Source organism: Lineus longissimus, chromosome 13 (assembly GCF_910592395.1).
Source record: "Lineus longissimus chromosome 13, tnLinLong1.2, whole genome shotgun sequence".
NCBI classification, from domain to species: domain Eukaryota; kingdom Metazoa; phylum Nemertea; class Pilidiophora; order Heteronemertea; family Lineidae; genus Lineus; species Lineus longissimus.
Window position 1 is genome coordinate 4,355,892 of NC_088320.1, and position 20,437 is coordinate 4,376,328.

The following is a 20,437-nucleotide window of genomic DNA, read 5'->3' on the forward strand; positions in this document are numbered from 1 at the left end:
ACGGGGGGAGAACGACGTGGTCTAGAACGAGCAGTGATCGCAGTCGAAGGATGACAGCCGCCGGTGAAACACATTGGTGCATCAAGATGGCACCAAAAATTGGTGGAATTTGTGGTGTCAAACTCATTCTGTTGTCTTGTGACATCCTCGTTAGCAATGATGTTCTTTTATCAAATGTGATGTTATCTTCAAATTAATGACTCGAACTTTTTGAGATTATACCGAATTGGATGTGTCAATCTCTATTCGAAAACACCTTAGACTTATATTTTAAGCATAATCCACTGAGAATTTGCTTTGACACATTTTATACCAACCCAAATGGGTATGATTGTCTCACCAACACCCCTACGGTCAAAACGAGGCTAATACATGATAGTTTATAAAACCGAAACTTTGTAAGCAACGTATTTTTAGAATTCGTGCTAACTTTAGCAATAACACTATTTCAAAATAAGCTACACGTATGTGCATTTGGTATGGCTCTATAGCTTTCTACGATATGTTTATTTTCCAAAATTTCACGTACCCCGCGATTATTATTTTGTGACCAGGCAAAAGAGAATCTAGAGTTAAAAGCTATTGATAATTTATTGACTAATCAAAAGCATTCATATGTTCATGTTGTAACAATGTATGTACATGTACACGATAAAAAAATTTAATATTGGTTAATCAATTGGTCTTTTTACATTTATCAAACTATCGATCACTTCAGACCATCGGTATCACGTGACAGATAAATGGCCAAATTTGCCTCCTTTTTAGAAAACGGCAAATTTGAGGGTAGTCTCTCATCGAAAATCTAAAACGACTTACTGTCGACGACCCGAGGAGAACTCTATCAGTTAGTGGCTGTGGGGATAGCATAGTGTACTAGTATTTCCACTAGATCAAGCACGGACCTAGAGATCTCTATACACTTTTCAAAGAATCGACATCCCCTTCACCAACAAAAAAGAAGCTGTCATCAGTTATCTCTATTCGACCCTGATCCTCCAAATGGTTTTGACCTTGACATTTGTCTCCATTGGTCAAGTCACTGATCTCCAAGGACATTCTCTTTGCGTCTATTTCGAATTCGCCCTCATCAGCTAAACTCTCCTCGCTCGACGACACGTTTTCGACGAAGAACGTCTCTACCTGCTCCTTAAAAGATGGTCCTAGAACGACATTTGGAACGGTGGCGTAGGTTGGGGAGCGCTTCTTGACACCCTCGCCGTCTATTCCGTCTACATGCTCCACAGACCTTGGCCGTCCCGCTGGTACGGTGTCGTACGGGGATTCTTCCTCGTCAACTGTGCCTTCCGAGTTATCACTTCCAAGCTTTGGGCCGCCTGCGAATTGATGACAGATGGTCAAATCTGAGGTGGGCAGTTCGACGTCGTCAGCCATGCCAATGCCCGACACCCTCCCGCTGTCACACTTCCCGTGGCAGCTTTTGCAGTCTTTATCCTCGCAAGTTCCTTCGTCATGTACACTGACTACATGTACTGGTAACGTATCATAGGGCGATTCCTCGACACCATCGCCATCAGAAAACTGACCGTCTAGCGCACTGATACATTCAGTTTTCGGTTTGACATTTTTTGTCTTGATTTCCGCGGGAGCACCTGGAACAACTGTATCGTAGGGATCCTCCTCCTCCTCGCTTTCAATTGGTTCAATCAGACTGATGTCACTTCCCGATTCCGAGAACTGCGCGGATGTTTTTCTGACTGGCCAAGTAGAATATGGCGGTTCGACATCCTCTATGGACGAGACATCCTCACCAGAGCTCGATGCACCATCATTTCCCTCGTTTCCCTTTTCAGCTTCTTCACCACCATTGTCTAAGTCCGCTTTCGGCGCCCAATATCCACACCGAGAACTGCCGCTAGAATCACTGGAACGGACTGATATTTCATCATCTTCATCAATCGAGGTGTCGACCTCTAAATCGGACAAGTTACCTTTTTGCTTCAGCATTTGAATCTTTGTCTCCTCTGCCAGTCCCTCGCCATTCTGGACGATCAAAGCACTGTTCTGCGTAGCAATTCCTCCTGAATCCCTGTTTTTATATGTGACAGGCGGCTGGCTTCCTCCAGAAGATTCTTTCACGTCTGTCTCCGTCAAATGAACCCTTGAGGAAACCTCAACCATTGCCCCTTCATGCCGCGAGGACCTTGCACTCTTTTCCTTTGCGTGGACCTGAGGACTCTCCGGTAAATATCCAACATTCTCAATCCCGCGTACAGTATCAACCTCGTCATTTCCAGCGAATTTCACATCTGTTTCAGATTGCTCCAAAATGGCGTCGACATCCTTAAAATTGAAAACCTCGTTTTCGATATGTGCCGCAGCGGACAATGGCGGCATTTCGGAAAAGCTCGGGGTATGAACAAAGCTTCGAGCGCGGCCTTCATTTACGCTGTAAAGTACATAAGGGTGATTATCATCTGCGCTACTCCGCGTATCCTTTCGTTTCGGATGAACATGCGATGCCAGTCTTTCGCGCCAACCACCACCATTTTTGGAAACCTCACTGCTCTCTTCCAAACGACGTTTTCGATTTCTGAAGGTGAAAAGCAGTACTAAGAAGAATGACAATGAAACGACTATCGCTTCGAACGAATTCGGGCAGCGACGAACCTAAAGGAAACTAGTAGCGGCAGCGTATAGAATACCAATGATACATGATACATTTGTGACAGGTAAGAGTGTTTATGAGAAACTAAAGCTTGTTTTATCATTTGATTGATAACCAGCATGAAAATCCTCCCCCAAATCCTCCCCCAAATCCTCCCCCAATCCTCCCCCAAAGATCTTACTAAACATAGCCTTAACATCCTGGAAATAAGGATGAATAGAAGCCAACTTATTGCCAATACTTGCCTGGTAACGAGACAGACTGTGGTGAAGATGCCGGCGAAGAGGAGGAGCACGATGCAGATCGGTATAGTGATGGCAGGAATGGACGCTGAAAAAAAGATGCTGATGTTGCATTTTTTTACGAATGACAGGAATATTCCAGAGTGAAAAGTCAGGTTCAAAAATGTATTGTTCTACAGTATGTTCACGTTTCTTTGGCCTTGCCGGTTTGGATCTATATCGACCACCCTGAAAGGTGTTTCGGGGTTGTCGATGTAATCGAGATTTGCCCTGATTACCCCTTTGATAAGACTATAGAAAAACGGGAATTTAGGCCTAGGCGCGAGGGCGTTTTTCAAAAATAAAGTTTTATTTTGGAGGATTATGAAACTTATTTCCGTTTTTCTCTATGAACGAAAAAACCTTTTTTTCTTCTCTTCGAAAGAAAAAACAATTTTTATTTTGAAATTTGGCGGTTTAAAGCTTTTGAATCATGATGAAATTTAAAGGTTGGTTTTATTACCTTTTGGAGACCCGCCGGCCGGAGCTGTCTGTTTTCCTGAAACAGAAGTTTGATTTCAAAATTTTAATTCGGTATGCCTAGAGTTAAGCATCTTAATTAAAGCTTCCTATCGATCGGTCTGCAACCGACTTTATAAATCAATGCAAAGCATGCCAATGAATACATAATCTCAAAAAAACGTTTACTGGTTTTTCATTTTACCGAAAAACATCTAAGGATGCATAATAATGTTGGCAGAAAAACGCTCAAATTTCTTTTCTAAGAGTGTTTATACCTGTCGTAACAAGTTCATCATCTGCAGATGTTGTCGGCTCTTCAACAATATTGTGCCCGAGGTTGCCGATAGCTGCTCTGGTCGGTACGGGATGAGTAGCCTGTTGTTTGTCAACTATCCTTGGCGTGGGTACAAGCTGTACTTCTGTAGTCGTGACCGGGGTTAGCTGTGGCGTCCCTGAGTTGGAATTGTTAGGCGGACGTATCACCAAACCTGTCGAGAATTACTTAGATGTGAGTAGTGTGAAGAATAGTTAATTTGCATTAATTTATACGACCCCGTGACCAAGCAATCTGATTGGCACTTTCAACGTCATCATTTCATCATGCGTGAACAAATAGACATTCGAATGAGCGGGTTAATTTTCTATAATCGTAAGGAGACAATGACAAAGGAGACAACATATCCAACCGCTTAATTTTAATCGCATGACCTCCACACCCCAAGGCTTTAAACCGTGAGTGACCTGACCTGGAGATGGCCCGTGTTGACACCGTGGTGATTAGAATAATGGCGGTTACGGGTCGCAATATATTCGCTAGATTTGTTTGTCAAAATGATTTGTAAAGGGGTCAAAGGTATCATTTCCAGTGTCAGTACAGCATGATTCATATATCTAACTCTGAATCGAACACAACCCAGTCCCCGAACTGTACATATACTATTCACCCAAAGATGACAAATTTGACCCCTAGTTCCTGCTCCTTGTAGCCTTCCTTTTCTGCTAACCAAACTTAGAATATTCATAAGGCCAATGACCACATATATGCTGATCAAAGCAACATACCACACTGGGCCTATGTCATGATCTGGCAAATAAGGACCTAATGAATAGTCAATTGCACTAATGAATGACAGAAGAGAGGGAGTCAACGCAATGAACTGATATGATCTCAATCCTTGAACGAGAAATTTCAGGATCTTCAGTAGAAGATTCGGTTTCCCACCTACCTTTTACGGCGTTTCCATGGTAACATCCTCCAAGCGTCACCAAGAGGAAGATTGGGGCCCACAACATAGTGGAAATGGCGGGGCTCTAACTCTATTTGGCGAGTTCTGTTGCCTTATTTGTTATGACAGAATACAAAACGCCAGGTTCGTGTGATAAACGTGATCGAACTTGCTGATATATGTTGGGGAAATGGGTTAGTGTGACTCGTGAATCAATGTCCTCTTTTGGCGTTAAGACACTGATGGCCTGAAGGAAAAGTTCACTGATAATAACCTGGTCAAACTTTACCCAGAAATAACATGCATGTACAAGTACATTTCCGTATGTGGACAAGGAGGTCATGAGATTTACTTTACTTTCAATTCTTCTTTGTAGTTCCATCCTAGAAAACCAGAGTCAGTCGTATCCTCCTCCCGTCGCACACGTTACACAAGCTTGGTCGGAAGTGCATACTGGCACCATTAGTTTTTAATATTCTCCGCCTTTCCATATTTCAATTTGTATATGACGTATGTGTAAAAAAAGCCTGATCTCAGGAGGTCGTTAGTACAGAGCGTTGGCCTGAAGTTCAGGATGTTGTAGGTCAGGATAGTTACCCCTACAGGTCAAAGTACAGAATGAACCGAAAGAAGTTCTTATCTTGGATCAAAAATTCGGATGGAGTGAATGCATGCATGAACATTTGTAGCATGTGCACTGCAGGAAGCCAGCACTTTAAGCAAAAGATCGTGAATTATGATTGATGGCCCGAAGAAAATATACACAGATAATTACACTGTCAAACTTTATACATTAACATGTACATCTACAAGTACTTTTTTGTTCAAGGAGGTCATGAAATGAATTGAATTGTAAATTTTCCTTTGTGGGAGTGGATGAGGTATTTTGGTCTGGTACAGTATGACCGAAAGCAGTCTACTAAACAACAACATCCAATCATCAATTTATCAATTTATCAACAAACACACTTCATTGTATTACAACTTTACCATGATAATGAATTTAAAAGCAAAATGGAATAAATGTTGGCCACAAAAAATATCGAATATTGAAAATCGATACCTTTTGATGATATATTCTTCTGCTACAGCAACATAGAATAAAACTTGGAATCGTCGCAATTGTTCTACAGACAATGATTTGTCCTCATCCAGTCACGTCAAACGATGAATTCAAAATACAAAAAGGCGGGTTCTAATAAAATACGTCCTGATACCTACATTGTAAAATTTTGAAACCAAGTTAAGAAAGGACACCTGGTAGATCTCAATGAGAAATAGACTTTCGGCGATGGCAAAGAACCTACTCTACACCACATTTTTGTTTGTTTCTTGGAGTAAGAGGCCGGTCATCTTCACCACGGCAGCCTCGGCGTTTTTAACAGATGACGTCAGACAGGGACAACGTTTCTTTCGGCGACCACCTCACAGCGAAAGGCACCATGACGGCGCACGCCACATACCAGTCCGCACGATTTTTCACTGTGCTGTCTACTGCGACCTTTTTGATTCGAGTTGTGATTATTTCTCATACACTCAGCGGAACAATAGCTGTTTGTATTCTGGTTTCCGGGTATATAAGGGAAGCAAATGTTCACATTTTGAATCCTTGAATGTATCGACGGTGCGCCGACAGGGCAGCAAGATGTTCTACTTTAAGGTAAACTCAAAAACCCGTGTATGTTTTAAAGACGATCAGCTATTTGTTATCGTCACTCGCACCGCGCCAGTATGATTCGGGGCTTGGACTTTTGAGCTTTTGAAAACCCTTAATTTTTTTTTGGTTTGCACACATGTACAACTTGTAAAGGTTTGTTCGAGAAAATGAAAAATCCCTGCTGGCACTTTAGATACTGAAAACTGTTAATTGTTTTTCAGTTTACTGAAAAACCTCTACAATGTACATCGCGTTTTTCAAAAGCTCAAAAACTTCTAAGAGTGTATGAGACGAGACCACATGGTTCGGTTCTTAGTCACATGTTGTCGTTCTATGATAGGTAAGACGAATGAAATGTCAAACGCCGGAATCATCGATGGAATACTTTGGAAATGGTAAGAAAGATACGATTATTTTTTTTCGCATCCTCAAAAGCCGTTATGCATGTAAAGTGGAACCCCGGTCAGCGACCACCCCGGTAACTTAATGTTATCGGTAAGTCAAATTGAATGACGGTGTTGTTGTTTGTGAAGTGTGAATTCTTGGGCAATTTCGTTAAGACTGATGCCAACAGCGTGAGCATCTTTTAAACTACATATAATTATATACCACTACTTTCAGGGCGATTTCAGAAGAATGGAGAGTACACAATTTACGCTCTTAAAAACTGCCCAACGGGCAAACCAAGCCCACAAAAGCCGAGCTGCATGATACCACTTGCCACCATATCTTCAAAGAAATATAAACGTCGGTTTCTTTCGTTAGATAGAAAACCAAAAGCGATGGGAACAACTTATACAATTACGTATTTGTCACTTGAGCATGGTCATCGCCTTTACAAGATAGAGGACTGCGCGACCAGAGGACCCTGCATGTAAGGACGCTACATGTACATGTATATTAATCTATAAGCAACCAATGGAAGGCGGCAATAGAATTGTTTAGAATCTAGAAGAAAATTATAGATCGAGATTAGGTCTTGTTGGTTTAACTCTAGATACGATTTTGTGAAGCAAAGTCGGTCTTTTTCTTTTAGCCTCTTCTTCATTTGTTGAGAGAAATGCAATATAACTTCGTCTTCGTTTAGAGAAGGAAAAGCAATTAATTTCGTCTTCATTTATTGAGAGAAAAACAATATAACTCTTTCGCACATGTATCTTCAATTCAGGGGCATAAAATACTCAAAAGGGGGCGGATGGACATTCCACGCAAGACTGGAGATCTCGGAAGAAATATCTCGGAAGAAAGCTGCGACATTTTGGTTTGAGAAGGAGAAAAGAAGGACGGATGTCTATGGGAACACGTATTACCGCATTCATATCTATGATACGGGATCATATAAGTGGAAGGCGATTAAAAGCCTTCAGAGGTGGATACTTTGCAATGACAAACAGCACCAAATTGAGCTTACACTTCCTGGAGAATGCAAGACATATCATTCATTTACCTTCATTAAAACACCCAGCATTACTAAGTAAAATCGTTGACGAATCCCTCCGTCCCCCGAAACGCAGCGACCAGACAGAGTCTAGAGGATGCTTGAAAAAAAATTGACTTTCCTAAATTGGACGAAGAAGGTAATTTCTAAGGTTTTCTAAGATGATCACCAGGTCGAGAGGTTTCATGCTTCCGAAACCCATCTTGAACCTCAATGTATTGACATTGCTCAGCTCAGTTCCAGACAACGCACGTCAGTATGGGCGGAGGCTACGGAGGTAATATCGCTGGAAGTTCAGTGTGCAAAAACCGGAAACTGTGTTTTGAAGAAAGAAGAAATTATTAGATTAAGGGGCCCCAGATGAATGTATAGCTCTGCGTAACAACAACACTTTCATTTGGTGTAACTTTATAAATTAATATGACGAGTTGTGTTGATTCTACGCATACATCCCCTTGCCTAACATAATGTACTGACCTCTCTTCCTGAAGTTAATTCGCAGCATCTGTTTTCCTGAAGTAGATTATCAGCATCTGTTTTGAGCTATCATGACCTTCGTGTTAGAGGCATTTGTCTCTCGTTTTAAGGGACAGTTGCCACAAACACCTTATATTATGGGTGGCTCAGACATGATGACTACGTATTTGAAGGGACGCTGTTGCTCAAAACAATCTATGTCGTGCATATTCTCGGCGGGTTTCGGGAATTTCCGATGATTGCCGAATCTATTGACCAACGAGAGGCTTTGTTTTCATTTCCCCCGAGGACGTGTTGGTTTTTTTACACCGAGGCCCAGGTATGCAGTGGTTGTAACTCGTTGAAGAGATGACTGTGGAAGTGATTGCGTGATAGCATGGAATCGTTTTTGCTCTCACTTTCCCGAAAGCAGTATTCTCATGCTACATGAAGTTTCTCAGAATGTAACCGTGCGATCGACTTATTACCAGTCTACAGGGTTGATGCATCATTTGAAGTTTCCGAATAAGGCAATGCAAACCGGAAATGTTCTCGAATGCTGTTTCTATCAGGAATGCCTGGATGAAGAACATACATGGTTTCAGCGAGTTTGTGTGATTGAGATGGCGAGTGTACTGACTGTAATATTCTTTAAAATAAATGTTTGTGCCTTTCAAATACCCTTGAAGTGTTTTATTTTTAAAAATATGCACCCAATAAATAATTTCTGAAAACAATGAAAATAGGGAGTGCATATTGGTGCTTGCCGACACCAAAAAACCTTACAGTGTTTTCAAAAAGCTTAAATGTATTTTAAGAGGGTAGTATTCTCGCGTGCTTCTTATGTGCATCATATCGAGTGTGCACTATGCAGCCCGGATGTGTCGGTGATCGATCAACGGGATTTTAGATTTGTCGCGCGATTCCCCTCAGGCATTTGAAGATGCTCGGACACAAACATGCCTGTGGTAATCGTGAGACAAAATTCTTAAATTAGCACTGTTGAGCGATTTTCGGTTAAGAATATTCACACGCAGTTGATTGTTTCAATCTGTTTTAAGGACAAGTACTTTTGGTCTCATATCAAATGAGTAACACCCTTAAAAACGGAACAAAACAATCAGCGCAAAAACCGCTTCTAAAATATTTTATGTCGATGTCATGATGTCAAAATGCACAGCAAGTGGACCCGTGACACATCTACCATCTGAGCAAGTGGTGGCAGTCGGATTTAACATGATAGTCTACTGCGATGATTTAGGCCTAGGTCGCTTTAGATATACATCCCTGAACTATCGTCGAACTATGAGGTAGGGCTAATTCTACATTGGAACTATTCTACTTTCACACCCGCACAATAATGACACTAACTGAGTCCCCTGAAAATATAGCGGTTCTTGAATGCATCGGAAGACGTATGCACTTTCGGCTTTTTTTCATGTTAAGTAACAATTGTTCTACAAACAGTCTCTATTAGCAATGATAGATCTTCCAACAAAGCCCATTGTCGCTTGGATATCTCACGCGCGGCAGTGTGAAGTACTGCGTAGGGTGGAAGCATCGTCTCCGCCAAACAAACTGCGTATGCGTGTTGCCACAAATACCGCACCGAAATGAGACTGGTGAAAACGATTCGGATGGATGTTTATAGCGCCATCTACACTAGAACTCGTCAGAATCGTCTTTGTTGGTGTAACGTTTTTGGTCGTTCTCCATATTACAGTGTTTTATAGACAGCTAGAGAGACCGCTGATGACTTTTTAAAAGGGGACACGGAGAAAAATGTTCCCAAACGATGAGGGGATTAAAAACAAACACTCAAACACTCAAAAACGTGTCTGTTGTTAAATAAACACTGAAGTATGGGAAACAACCATGGATGTTACACCGGCCTACACCGTCATGAACTGTCAACATTTATTCCGCGAGTTTTGAAATCAAACATCACTGACCGGTGAGATATACGCCAACATCTATGGTGCCGGGCCAATCAGTCAGTTCCGGTGTTCCTCACCGTGTGCCTGAGCTTGCACCACGCCATAAGGAGAATCAGTGAAAGAGATCCAAACACCGCCGTCCCCACAGCAAAGATCACAATAACCGTCTCGGCCTGTCCGACGGTAAGCCTCAGATAGCCGATGTACTGGTCGAGTAGTGGTGGGCAGGTGGGGTTCGGACAAGGCTGCGGCTTGGGGCAGGTCTGCCCCACCACGAACGGGATGTAGTCCAGCCAGAATGCAGCAGCCCGAGGCCGGAGGTCCTTCTTGACTTCCAGCTTCATCGCATTAGGTGTGGATCCGAATATCATGTAACTTTTATCCGTCAACGTATACTCCGGCCATTTCGGGTAAGAGGAGGTGGAGCCGGCTTTACCATTGGGATCCCTGCAAAGAAATAAGATGTACCGCATGAGAATAAATGTCATCTCAGTAATTCTCATCTCAGGTTCAGAGATATTGGGTGATATGAATAAAGACTAGCAAATGCTTTTATCTAAAACTTTATGTACATTTACACTAGGCCTTTCTGTACAGAATTGAAGTAAAAGCATTTGCTAGTCTTTATTCATATCGCCCAATGTCTCCCTCTTCTGCCCCTGAACTGGAGTTAAACATGGTTTTTGATGTTGGGACATCTAGATATCTTCAAAACACCGATTTAGAATTGTTTCATTGCTTGCAGATTAAGACTACTGTCCGTGGCCAGACCTGAGAATTTGAAATTGAAAGATCCGATGTACCAGTACAACAGAATGCCTAAAAGACCTTTGATAGTCTGATATCAGTCTAGTCAAACATAATTACAATAGAGAGGAGATGTCCATGGTGTTTTTTCTTAAAAGCTAAAAGGATAAAAAGTTCTATTCAGTGGTGAATACATTCATTCTATCATTGGTCTCTGTCGATATCATTTTGCACTCTAATCAAGGTAACGTCCTGGGTAACCTCGGCCAATTAAGTTCGTTGATCTCGCCGAGTTTACTCACCCAAATTTAGCAAAGTTGGTGAAATAAGTCATATGGGCCTTTGATAAATCCAGGTCAGTCTGTGTTGTTAAATTTGCAATAGCCTGGCCTTTTTCGCCGTGTAGTTTAACCAAGCTATCTCCCATAGCAAACACTCCAAAGCAGTACGCGATATCCGCACCATGGTTAGCGTTCCCTGGGCCGTACAACTTTGGCCAAATAGGAGATTCGCGGTCGAAGTATAGCATCCAAGTCTTCCCCTTTCCTTCCATGGCAACGTGTGTTTGAGCGGCTGAAATTCCGGCAGTCACGAAATATTGGTCCGTAAGTGCTTGAATGAGTGCATCACGCCTGCGCAGAGAGGAATTCGTCGCGGCGAGGTCCGCATCTATGATGTATTCCTGCCCCACTGCCCTCGCTACCCCCGGATGAGTGCTGGGTGGAAAAACACCCGGGAGAAGGTATTTATGCATGAATTCCTTTGGAATTAAGTATGAGGGTCCCGTGATTCCAGCTTTCATGAGAATTGGGATCATAGAAAAAAAGGCATAGTTTCCATCGTTGCTGTTGAAGGAGGAAATGAGGTCGACATTCTTGAAAACTTGGTAGACGGCAAGTGTGGTATTCTTGACAAGGTTTGCCGGATGCTCGGGGAGGAATTCACCATCGACGGTCGGGCTAAAGGACTGCCGTCCTTTCACGACTGCGTCCGGGGGAAGATTTCCCTCCTCATCAGCATATTTCAAGATCTCCGACGCACTTTTCTTTCTAAGACATTCAAGGAGTAGCCCGGAGTCGGAAAGAGTTGGGTTGTTTGTACCATTGCAGCGCAGGTTGAGGCCGAGATTTTTTGTGTAGACCGGGATATCCAAACGCACGTTCATGGGGTTCTCTTTGGGGGACACCGCGGAACCACTCGTAGATATGACCCGTTTAAACAAGCCCTTCCCTGCAGAAAGTTGAGAGATTGCGTGAGCGGATACGTCCAATCCACCCGCAGACTCACCAAATATCGTTACCATGTCAGGGTCACCACCGAAATCCTTGATGTTATCTTTCACCCATTTCAAAGCCAAGAGCTGGTCAAAGTAAGCCATATTTCCTCGGGCACTCGAGTCTCCAGTACTGAGGAAGCCAAAAGCACCGAGACGGAAATTGACGGAAACATAGACTACGTCACCAAAGGGGGCCAACAGACCTCCGAAGTAGATCAGTCCACTTCCCGCAACCCAAGCACCACCGTGGATCCACACCATCACGGCCTTCTTGGTGCCCTTGTCTGTAGGGGTAAACACATTCAATGACAGACAGTCCTCACCAGTGCGCTGATGATACATGGGGTCCGCCGACATGTTGGAATTTGCCAAACTAGTTCCAGTTTGCGTGCAAGAGTTGGTGAATTCCGTGGCCTTATAAACTCCACTGAACTTGTCCATGGGAACCGGTTTCTTGAACCTATTCGCCCCGCCCGTATCCTTTGCGTAGCGTATCCCTCTGTAGGCAAAGTATTCATAGGTTTTCCCAAATGCTGTGATGTTCTCCTTCGTACCCTGGATGGTACCCGCACCTGCAGTCACTTCATTGTATCCCATCAGGAACGGGTTGTCTGCGCCAAAGAGCTGCCCTGTGTTGACCACGAGGAGGAGAACACCAAATAACCATTGACACATCGCGTATGTTGTGATCATTCTCACAACCGTTCGAATTTCCTTACTCCTCCTCTGTTAATGTGCCGAGTGAATCTTAATCAAAACTTTTCAAACCGAAAAAGGTGTATTTGAAAGACTTGGTATCACTCAAAAGGGTTCGTCGTAAACTGTTCGTCTATCTGGTTTCTACCGGAGTCCCACTGCACAGACTTGAACCTGTTGTTGGTGCCTCGTTCAACCATTGAAGAGGATATACAGATGTACTGAATAGATGCATTTCTTTGATAAAACTTTATTGATAGCGACATTCAAAAGGTTCAAACTGGAATACATGTAGGTCAATGATAGACCTTGTGGATGACAAAATATATAGGCATAACCTGTTTTTAATAATAGTTATATTATGGCAAAATGCCATCGACCATGACAAGTGATTTCGGATCCCGCAAAAAAAACACGTCCTTTAGGGAAAAAAATACATATTAGCAAATTAGCGCATCGTAAGGAGCTTTTGTTAGAATGTACGTTGATCAGACCAAAAGCTGGGACCTATTAATGCCCTATTTTGGAGAAGCCCAAGAAGTTTTCACAGGTTTTCTAGAAATCCGAACTTTCAGAGAAAGTCGGCCAATTTGTTCGGACTTTTGTCGGATAAATCAAGAAAAGCTAGATAAACCGTTCAGAAGTTGGAAAAACATCCTACTAGTGATGGGACGATGCTATTCTGACAATATAAAATGGATCAGGATCGTTGATGACCTTCAAATATATAAATAAATATTGCATCATATGGATAGCACTTTGGTGAAGAAGGCCATGATCGAAGCAAAGGTACTTATCATATATATCAACAAATGCGTTGGCCTTACCTCAGATTTTTTGTTCTGGAACTTGCAAACCTGGCGACAAATGATCATTTTGATTGATTAGGAGGAATCCCACAAAGACTAGACATAACAGCAGCAAGCGGGGAGGGTGTGGGAGGGGTGACGTATAGCCTGTACCTTCACCATTAGATATCAAAGCCATCAGACAAGACGCGAGAATACTCACCCAAATTTAGCATAGTTGGTGAAATAAGTCATTGAGGCCTTCGCTATGTCCACATCCCTCGTCGTTATTGATGTGAAAAGAGCTTGACCCTTCGCTCCATGTAATTTAACAAAGTTATCTGCCATCGCTGGAAACCCAAAACAGTACGCGACATCAGCACCATGGTTAGCATTCCCTGGGCCGTACACCTTAGGAAATATAGAGGCGTTGTGGTCGAAGTACAGCATCCAAGTTTTTCCCTTTCCTTCCATGCCCACGTGTGTTTGAGCGGCTGAAATTCCGGCAGTCACGAAATATTGGTCCGTAAGTGCTTGAATGAGTGCATCACGCCTACGCAGAGAGGAATTCGTTGCGGCGAGGTCCGCATCTACGATGTATTCCTGCGCCACTGCCATCGCTACCCCGGGATGAGTGCTGGATGGATAGGCGGCCGGTAGCAAGGTTTTGTGCATGAAATCCTTCGGAATAAGGAAGGGATGATGGATGTTAGCCGGCATGAGAAACGGTATGATTGCACTCGAGAAGATAATCTCTCCATCGTTGCTGGTGACGGAGACGATGAAGTCAACGTCCTTGAAAGCTTGGTAGGCGGCAAATGACTTGTTTTGTATCAGGTAAGCTGGGTGCACCGGAAAGAACTCCCCGTCCAAAACGGGCCTGAACGAGAGTAGGCCTTTAACAACCGCGTCCTTAGGCAACACACCATTAATGTCTGTATATCTTATCATATCCTCCGCACTCTTCGTCCTAAGGCATGCAACTAGTAACTTGGAGTTGGAAAGTGTCGGGTTGTTAGTATCGTTGCAGCGCAGGTTAAGACCGAGATTTCTGGTGATGACAGCACTCGCAGCTCCGTTAACTAGATTCATGGGGTTTTCCTTTGGGGAGACAGCCGAGCCACTCATAGATATGACCCGTTTAAACAAACCCTTCCCGGCAGAAAGTGGGGAGATCGCGTGAGCTGATACGTCATATCCACCCGCAGACTCACCGAAGATCGTTACCATGTCCGGATCGCCGCCGAAATCCTTAATGTTATCCTTCACCCATTTCAAAGCCAAGAGTTGGTCAAAGTAGGCCACGTTTCCAGGTGCATTTGAGTCTCCAGTATAGAGAAAGCCGAAAGGTCCCAGTCGGAAATTGATGGAAACATAGACTACGTCACCAAAAGGTGCCAACAGACCTCCGAAGTATTGTAGGCCAGCTCCAATAAGCCAACCACCTCCGTGTATCCACACCATCACGGCCTTCGTAGTACCCTTGTCTGTAGGAGTAAACACACTCAGTGACAGACAGTCCTCCCCGGTGCGTGTGTTAAACATTGGGTCGGCTGTTATGCTGAGCAAGTCCCAACCAAAAGATGGCTGCGGGCAAGAGTTGGTGTATTCCGTGGCCTTGTAAACTCCACTGAACTTGTCAACGGGAATCGGTTTTTTGAACCTATTCGCACCACCTGTATCCTTTGCGTAGCGTATCCCTCTGTAGGCAAAGTATTCATAGGTTTTTCCAAATGCTGTGATGTTCTCCTTGGTACCCTGGATTGTACCCGCCCCTGTTGTAACTTCATTATATCCCATGAGGAATGGATTATCAACACCAAAGAGTTGTCCCATGTTCACCATTACAACAACTGCAAAGAGCCATTGACCCATCGCTAAAATTGCAGCTATTTCGCCAGCAATTTCCCCTTGTGCCTCTATATCTGTCAAATTCAAAGACGCAAACTATTCCTTTTTGCGAACAAGATCAGTTGGTGTTCGTGGCTCCTTTTCCACGCGTTATTTCTGGAGGACAGTTGTAAACAGTTGGCCGGTTTCTAAGAAGAGTCCGAAATAGTGAAAGCAACGGTTTCGGCAAGGTCACACCTTATTCGACTTGACTAGGTTTGGACGTCTTTAAAAACACACAATCCGGGGAAAAATAAAGGCCATTGGAAAAGTATTCTTGAAAAACACGAAGAATATATATCACTCACTCCTCAGACGGTGAAAGACCAACAATCTAAGGCTGGTCCCTGTGAACAGATATAAAATCTTGACCGAAATGCTCCAATGACCAGGGAGCAGGGGTCTTTCTCAAACAAGAAGTAATTGATGACGGTATCCTTTGGCTAAATAGGTCAATGGCATATCTGACGATGCACAACCATACCGTGTTGAAAGGATGGCCTATTTGTAAAAGTTATAGAGTCTAATTGGGATGTATGGGACTCAGTTCGTGCCAGGTCTTCCATGGCACAGGCATTTGAGGAGAAGGAGGTTAATTGAGAAGAGTGACTTATCACGGAGTCGTACACGTATACGGATAGAAAGAGGTCACGTCTTGTTCGTGAAAAGGGTTTGAATGTCTTTAGAAACACGCAGTCCGGAGAAAGTCCTTGGAACAGAGTTCTTGAAAAAGCACTCTGGGTGTATGTCACTTACTCTGCAGATGGTGCAAGAACAAGTCTGGTCACTGTAAACTGACTTGACCTTAATGTCCAAATGACCAGCGAGTATGGCTCCAAATAGAACATTTCTCAAAATCTGCTACAACAAAACTGTAACTCCAGTGCATACACGGTGCAAACAAGCATTGCTTGTTTTGATTTCTCTACAATACATTAATGGGCTATCTATGACCTAATTCGACGGATGGGTTATTTGGCAAGCCGCTCGCCGAACAGGCATCCTTTTTTGTCATGTTTGGAGAGCCGCTTGTCAAACAGCACTAAAAAGCCACCCTATTCGGCAAGCCGGGCTTGCCAAACAGGGCAAAAATACTACCCTCTTTGGCGAGCCGGAGAGGTTACAACATGTTGGCCAATCAGAGAGCAGTGACGTCATATTCGAATTTATATGCGCATATTTAACAATGGCCGACTTCCCGCTCTCGATTCAATTTCTGTTACTAAACTCGGGTTTTGGTCGATAATCCATGAAGAAGCATGTACATGTACATGACTGTATGGATTTACAAAAAAAGTCATAAACGTGATTTAACTGATAAGCATGTTAAATGCATTAGTGTGCATTTCTAAAGACGTTTCACTGTAACTCCAGTGTTGCTGACCGTGTTGCCACGAATGATAATGAGTTCCTGGATGGTTGAATATGCATGAGTTCGGCTCTCCATCTAGGGCAGAAAAAAGGCGCTGTTTGGTGAGCCGGGCTTGCCAAATAGTCACTTCCTATTGTTAATTGTTGCAAGGTGATAAAAGGGCATACGATTCTGTCAATAACTATTAGAGAATCGACGGTATGCAGGCTCACGTGCCCTTCAACTCATTTCATGATCACCATTTTATCAGAATGCTTCAACGAGTGTCTCAGCTTACAGTACGCCGTCAGCAGTATTAAAACGACTGATCCAAAAACTCCCGTCGCCACGGCAAATATCATGATGACCATCTGGGCTTGTCCCACGGTCAGCCTCAGGTAGCCGATGTACTGGTCCAGCAGTGGTGGGCAAGTTGGTGTCGCGCAGGATTGGGGCTTCGGGCAGGTCCGCCTCGCCACGAACGGGATATAGTCAATCCAAAAGGCAGCAGCTCGGGGCCGGAGGTCCTTGGAAGCGGTTAGGATGATGGAAGTAGCGTTGGAGCCGAAATTCATGTAGTTTTTGTCTTCTAATGTGTATGGTGGCCATTTTGGGTAAGGAGAGGCGGTTCCATTTCCGTTAGTGTTTCTGAAAATAAGCAACAATTTCTTGATACTTCTTTTTTTCTATTATAGAACCATAAACTAACCCAAGTTTTAGTTTTGTTTTTTTTAACTTTTTGTACTATTGAACGACAGAGAGTGATGTGTCGGTTTAGACTTGTGGCGGTGCCTGCCAGAGAACCAAACTGATGGATGACATATAGCTCACTGCACTAAAACTGATCCGAAAGAAAATCATGTACTCTACCCTGTCTCTGATGAATGGACATACCCAAATTTAGCAAAGTTTGTGAAATAGGTCAGCGCCGCCTTGGCCAGCTCTACATCCACGGATGTCAAGACTGCATTCCGTGGTAAGGTCACGTTCATCTTGTTCATGTTATCCATCATGGCAGCATAGCCAAAGGTGTAGAACAGATCGGAACCATGGGTGGCTTTCCCTGGGCCGAACATCCTTGGAAACACCGGCGAGTTGTGGTCGAATTGGAAGAAGAAGGTCTTTCTGCGGTCTGGTCCTGGCGATTGCATGAGTACGTGTGTATTGGCTGCAGCTATGGAGGGGGCGAGGAAGAAGTGATCTGTGTAGGCCTGTTGGAAAGTAACTCAACACTACACACTGCATTCTGTAAGTCGATTACTTTAGATATCGAGGAATGCATCGTTCCCATTTGTGAGCTTGACGCGAAAAACACACCATGTTTCAGAGATTCTTTGTGGATAGATAGAGAATACCAATTTTCTTTCGAAGCAATGCCCTTAAATTAAATTAAATTTGTGATCAAATGCATTAATAATGTATCGATTTAAATTGACGATATCGGAATAAGCAGTTAAGATGGAGGACATCACAAGTATACCTTCAAGTTGGCTTCCTTAACCTCTTGCTTACCTGAATGAAGTTGTCTCGACGCTGCACTGAAGAGTTTGCGATGTCGGAATCGAGGATGTATTCCTGCTCGACCGCTCTGGCAACACCGCTGGGATACATAGGGGGAGGGAAGGCGAAGGGAAGAACCTGCTCGTGCATCACGTCCTTTGAAATCAGGAAAGGAGGAGGGACACCCCACGCTTTGAACCGGCCTTGGGCGATAAGGCTCTTAAACATGGACTCTCCATCATTGCTGTTGACTGAGACTAAGAGGTCGAAATCCTTGAACGATTTGTAGACTGTGAGGTTGGGGTTTTGTTGCAGGGCGGCGGGGTGCAGAGGGAAGAAATCTCCGTCTATGACAGGTCCAAATAGGGCCGGGCCCTTCTTGATGGCATCCGCGGGCAGACCGGCGACATCGGTGAATTTTATGATGTCTTCGACACTCTTTTTCCTGAGACACTCAACGAGTAACTTCGAGTTCGTCAGCGCTGGGTTATTGGAGTCGTTGCATTGGAGATTGTAGCCGAGGTTTTTGGTGAAAAAGGGTACCTGTGGGTTGATCTGCATCGGGGCAGTGATAGGGGTCACGGCAACTCCGCTCTGCGCTATCACCCGCTTGAACAGACCAAGTCCACCGGAGAGCGGGGAGATAGCGTGTGCGGTCACATCATAGCCACCAGCAGACTCGCCAAAAATAGTCACCAGGTCCGGATCACCACCGAAAGCTTCAATATTATTCCTGACCCACTTTAATGCCAATAACTGGTCAAAATATGCTGCGTTCCCCGGTGCATTTGTGTCTCCTGTGCTCAAAAATCCAAAAGCGCCTAATCGAAAATTCATGACGACGTAAACGACATCACCAAACGGTGCCAACAGTCCGCCAAAATAGATTTGAGAAGAGCCAACGACCCAGCCACCGCCGTAAATATACACCATTACCGGTTTTCCCCTGCCGCCATCTGAGGGTGTAAAGACGTTCAAAGATAAACAGTCCTCTCCCGTCCTCTGATGGTACATTGGGTCGGCCGATGTACTATCTATGGCGAATCCAAACTTCGACTGGGGACAGGAGACAGTATACTCCGTTGCATCAAAGACCCCCTGAAACTTATCCACTGGGACGGGCCTCGCAAATCGGAGATCCCCTGTCGGATTCTTCGCATAGCGAATCCCGCGGTACACGAAATACTCGTAGGTTTTCCCGAATGATGAGATGTTCTCCCTGGAGCCCTTGATGGTTCCTGCATTAGTTTCGACGGTGTTGTATCCTACGAAAAAAGGGTTGTTTGCAGCAGAAATAAGTCCTGTTAAACTCAGTAAAAGGATCAATTTTGGGAAGTTGTTTTCCACTGCTGACTTGAACATGTTGAAAGCCATTCCATTTGCTTGCAGGCAGTCCTCCCAAATACCGCACCTTCCTTAAGACCTTTCTTTAACTTAGTCGAACTTTGCAGGGCTCTTCGTTGACCAAATCGTCCGCTTATGATATTAGTTTAATTCTAACAAACCGATGCAAGGTCAATTAACCGTTGCTCTAGGGACCTTGTACAATGGCATGTATGTATGAAGTATATCCACCTCAAATGTTTTCAAAGCAAAGAATACACGCGTGACAATGGTTATTGAAAAGGATTCTCACAAAATTACATAGCTTGATCTAGGTGTTCATCGATGTAAGTAATGTTATTGCTGAAGAATAAGGTTTATTGAGGACGGCCCGCCCTGTCTTTTTCATGTGGCACGACGGAGTAGACATTATTTCTGTTTTTGAATAAGTCTCAGCCGGAGGTGTTCGCTTCCCTGGCTTTAGCGTTGGCTTGCTATCGATCCCCGAGATGTGTATATCGGTGGTTCATCGGTTGCTTGTTACAAACAGGCTTGAGAATGACACCGAATGACATACATGTGAGGGTGAAAGGTCACATAGTGAATTTCATGTAACTCGATCTTCGGAGATGTTTTGTTCGTTACAAGTGACAACGTGAAATATATGTAAAAGTGAACTACTGTATGTAAACCATTACCAAGGGTGTACCCTTTTGCCAACTTTTTCGGACACCCTGTTTATTATGAAGATTCCATCGGACATTTATTTGCTAAATACCT

At 43.8% G+C, this 20,437-nt stretch overlaps 3 protein-coding genes across 3 annotated transcripts; all 3 read right to left on the reverse strand.

Annotated features, from left to right (window-relative positions):
- Positions 1 to 492: 492 nt before the first annotated feature.
- LOC135498345 (uncharacterized) lies at positions 493 to 12,991 on the reverse strand. The gene is made up of 6 exons (XM_064788599.1): positions 11,136 to 12,991; positions 10,142 to 10,533; positions 3,648 to 3,860; positions 3,374 to 3,409; positions 2,875 to 2,959; positions 493 to 2,554 (listed from the first exon to the last, which is right to left on the reverse strand). Exons 1-6 carry the CDS (start codon positions 12,800 to 12,802, stop codon positions 916 to 918), a joined length of 4,032 nt encoding a protein of 1,343 aa, XP_064644669.1. The 5' UTR covers positions 12,803 to 12,991; the 3' UTR covers positions 493 to 915.
- An 821-nt stretch (positions 12,992 to 13,812) lies between these two features.
- Positions 13,813 to 15,429, reverse strand: LOC135498346 (para-nitrobenzyl esterase-like). The gene has a single exon (XM_064788600.1). The coding sequence runs from the start codon at positions 15,427 to 15,429 to the stop codon at positions 13,813 to 13,815; it is 1,617 nt and encodes a 538-aa protein (XP_064644670.1).
- Positions 15,430 to 16,500: 1,071 nt separating this feature from the next.
- LOC135498414 (carboxylesterase 5A-like) lies at positions 16,501 to 19,771 on the reverse strand. The gene is made up of 3 exons (XM_064788668.1): positions 18,347 to 19,771; positions 17,729 to 18,045; positions 16,501 to 17,482 (listed from the first exon to the last, which is right to left on the reverse strand). The coding sequence occupies exons 1-3, from the start codon at positions 19,706 to 19,708 to the stop codon at positions 17,080 to 17,082; spliced, it is 2,082 nt and encodes a 693-aa protein (XP_064644738.1). The 5' UTR covers positions 19,709 to 19,771; the 3' UTR covers positions 16,501 to 17,079.
- Between the last annotated feature and the right edge of the window lie 666 nt (positions 19,772 to 20,437).

Excerpts from the sequence above, each read along its gene's own strand:
- LOC135498345 (XM_064788599.1), bottom strand. The coding sequence starts at position 12,802 with ATGATCACAACATACGCGATGTGTCAATGGTTATTTGGTGTTCTCCTC. Across the intron at positions 10,534-11,135 it reads ACCAACTTTGCTAAATTTGG|GGATCCCAATGGTAAAGCCG; the intron begins GTGAGTAAACTC and ends ATTTCTTTGCAG. Across the intron at positions 3,410-3,647 it reads TGATGAACTTGTTACGACAG|GAAAACAGACAGCTCCGGCC; the intron begins GTATAAACACTC and ends CTTCTGTTTCAG.
- LOC135498346 (XM_064788600.1), bottom strand. The coding sequence starts at position 15,429 with ATGGGACAACTCTTTGGTGTTGATAATCCATTCCTCATGGGATATAAT.
- LOC135498414 (XM_064788668.1), bottom strand. The coding sequence starts at position 19,708 with ATGGCTTTCAACATGTTCAAGTCAGCAGTGGAAAACAACTTCCCAAAA. Across the intron at positions 18,046-18,346 it reads GTCGAGACAACTTCATTCAG|GCCTACACAGATCACTTCTT; the intron begins GTAAGCAAGAGG and ends ACTTTCCAACAG. Across the intron at positions 17,483-17,728 it reads ACAAACTTTGCTAAATTTGG|AAACACTAACGGAAATGGAA; the intron begins GTATGTCCATTC and ends GCTTATTTTCAG.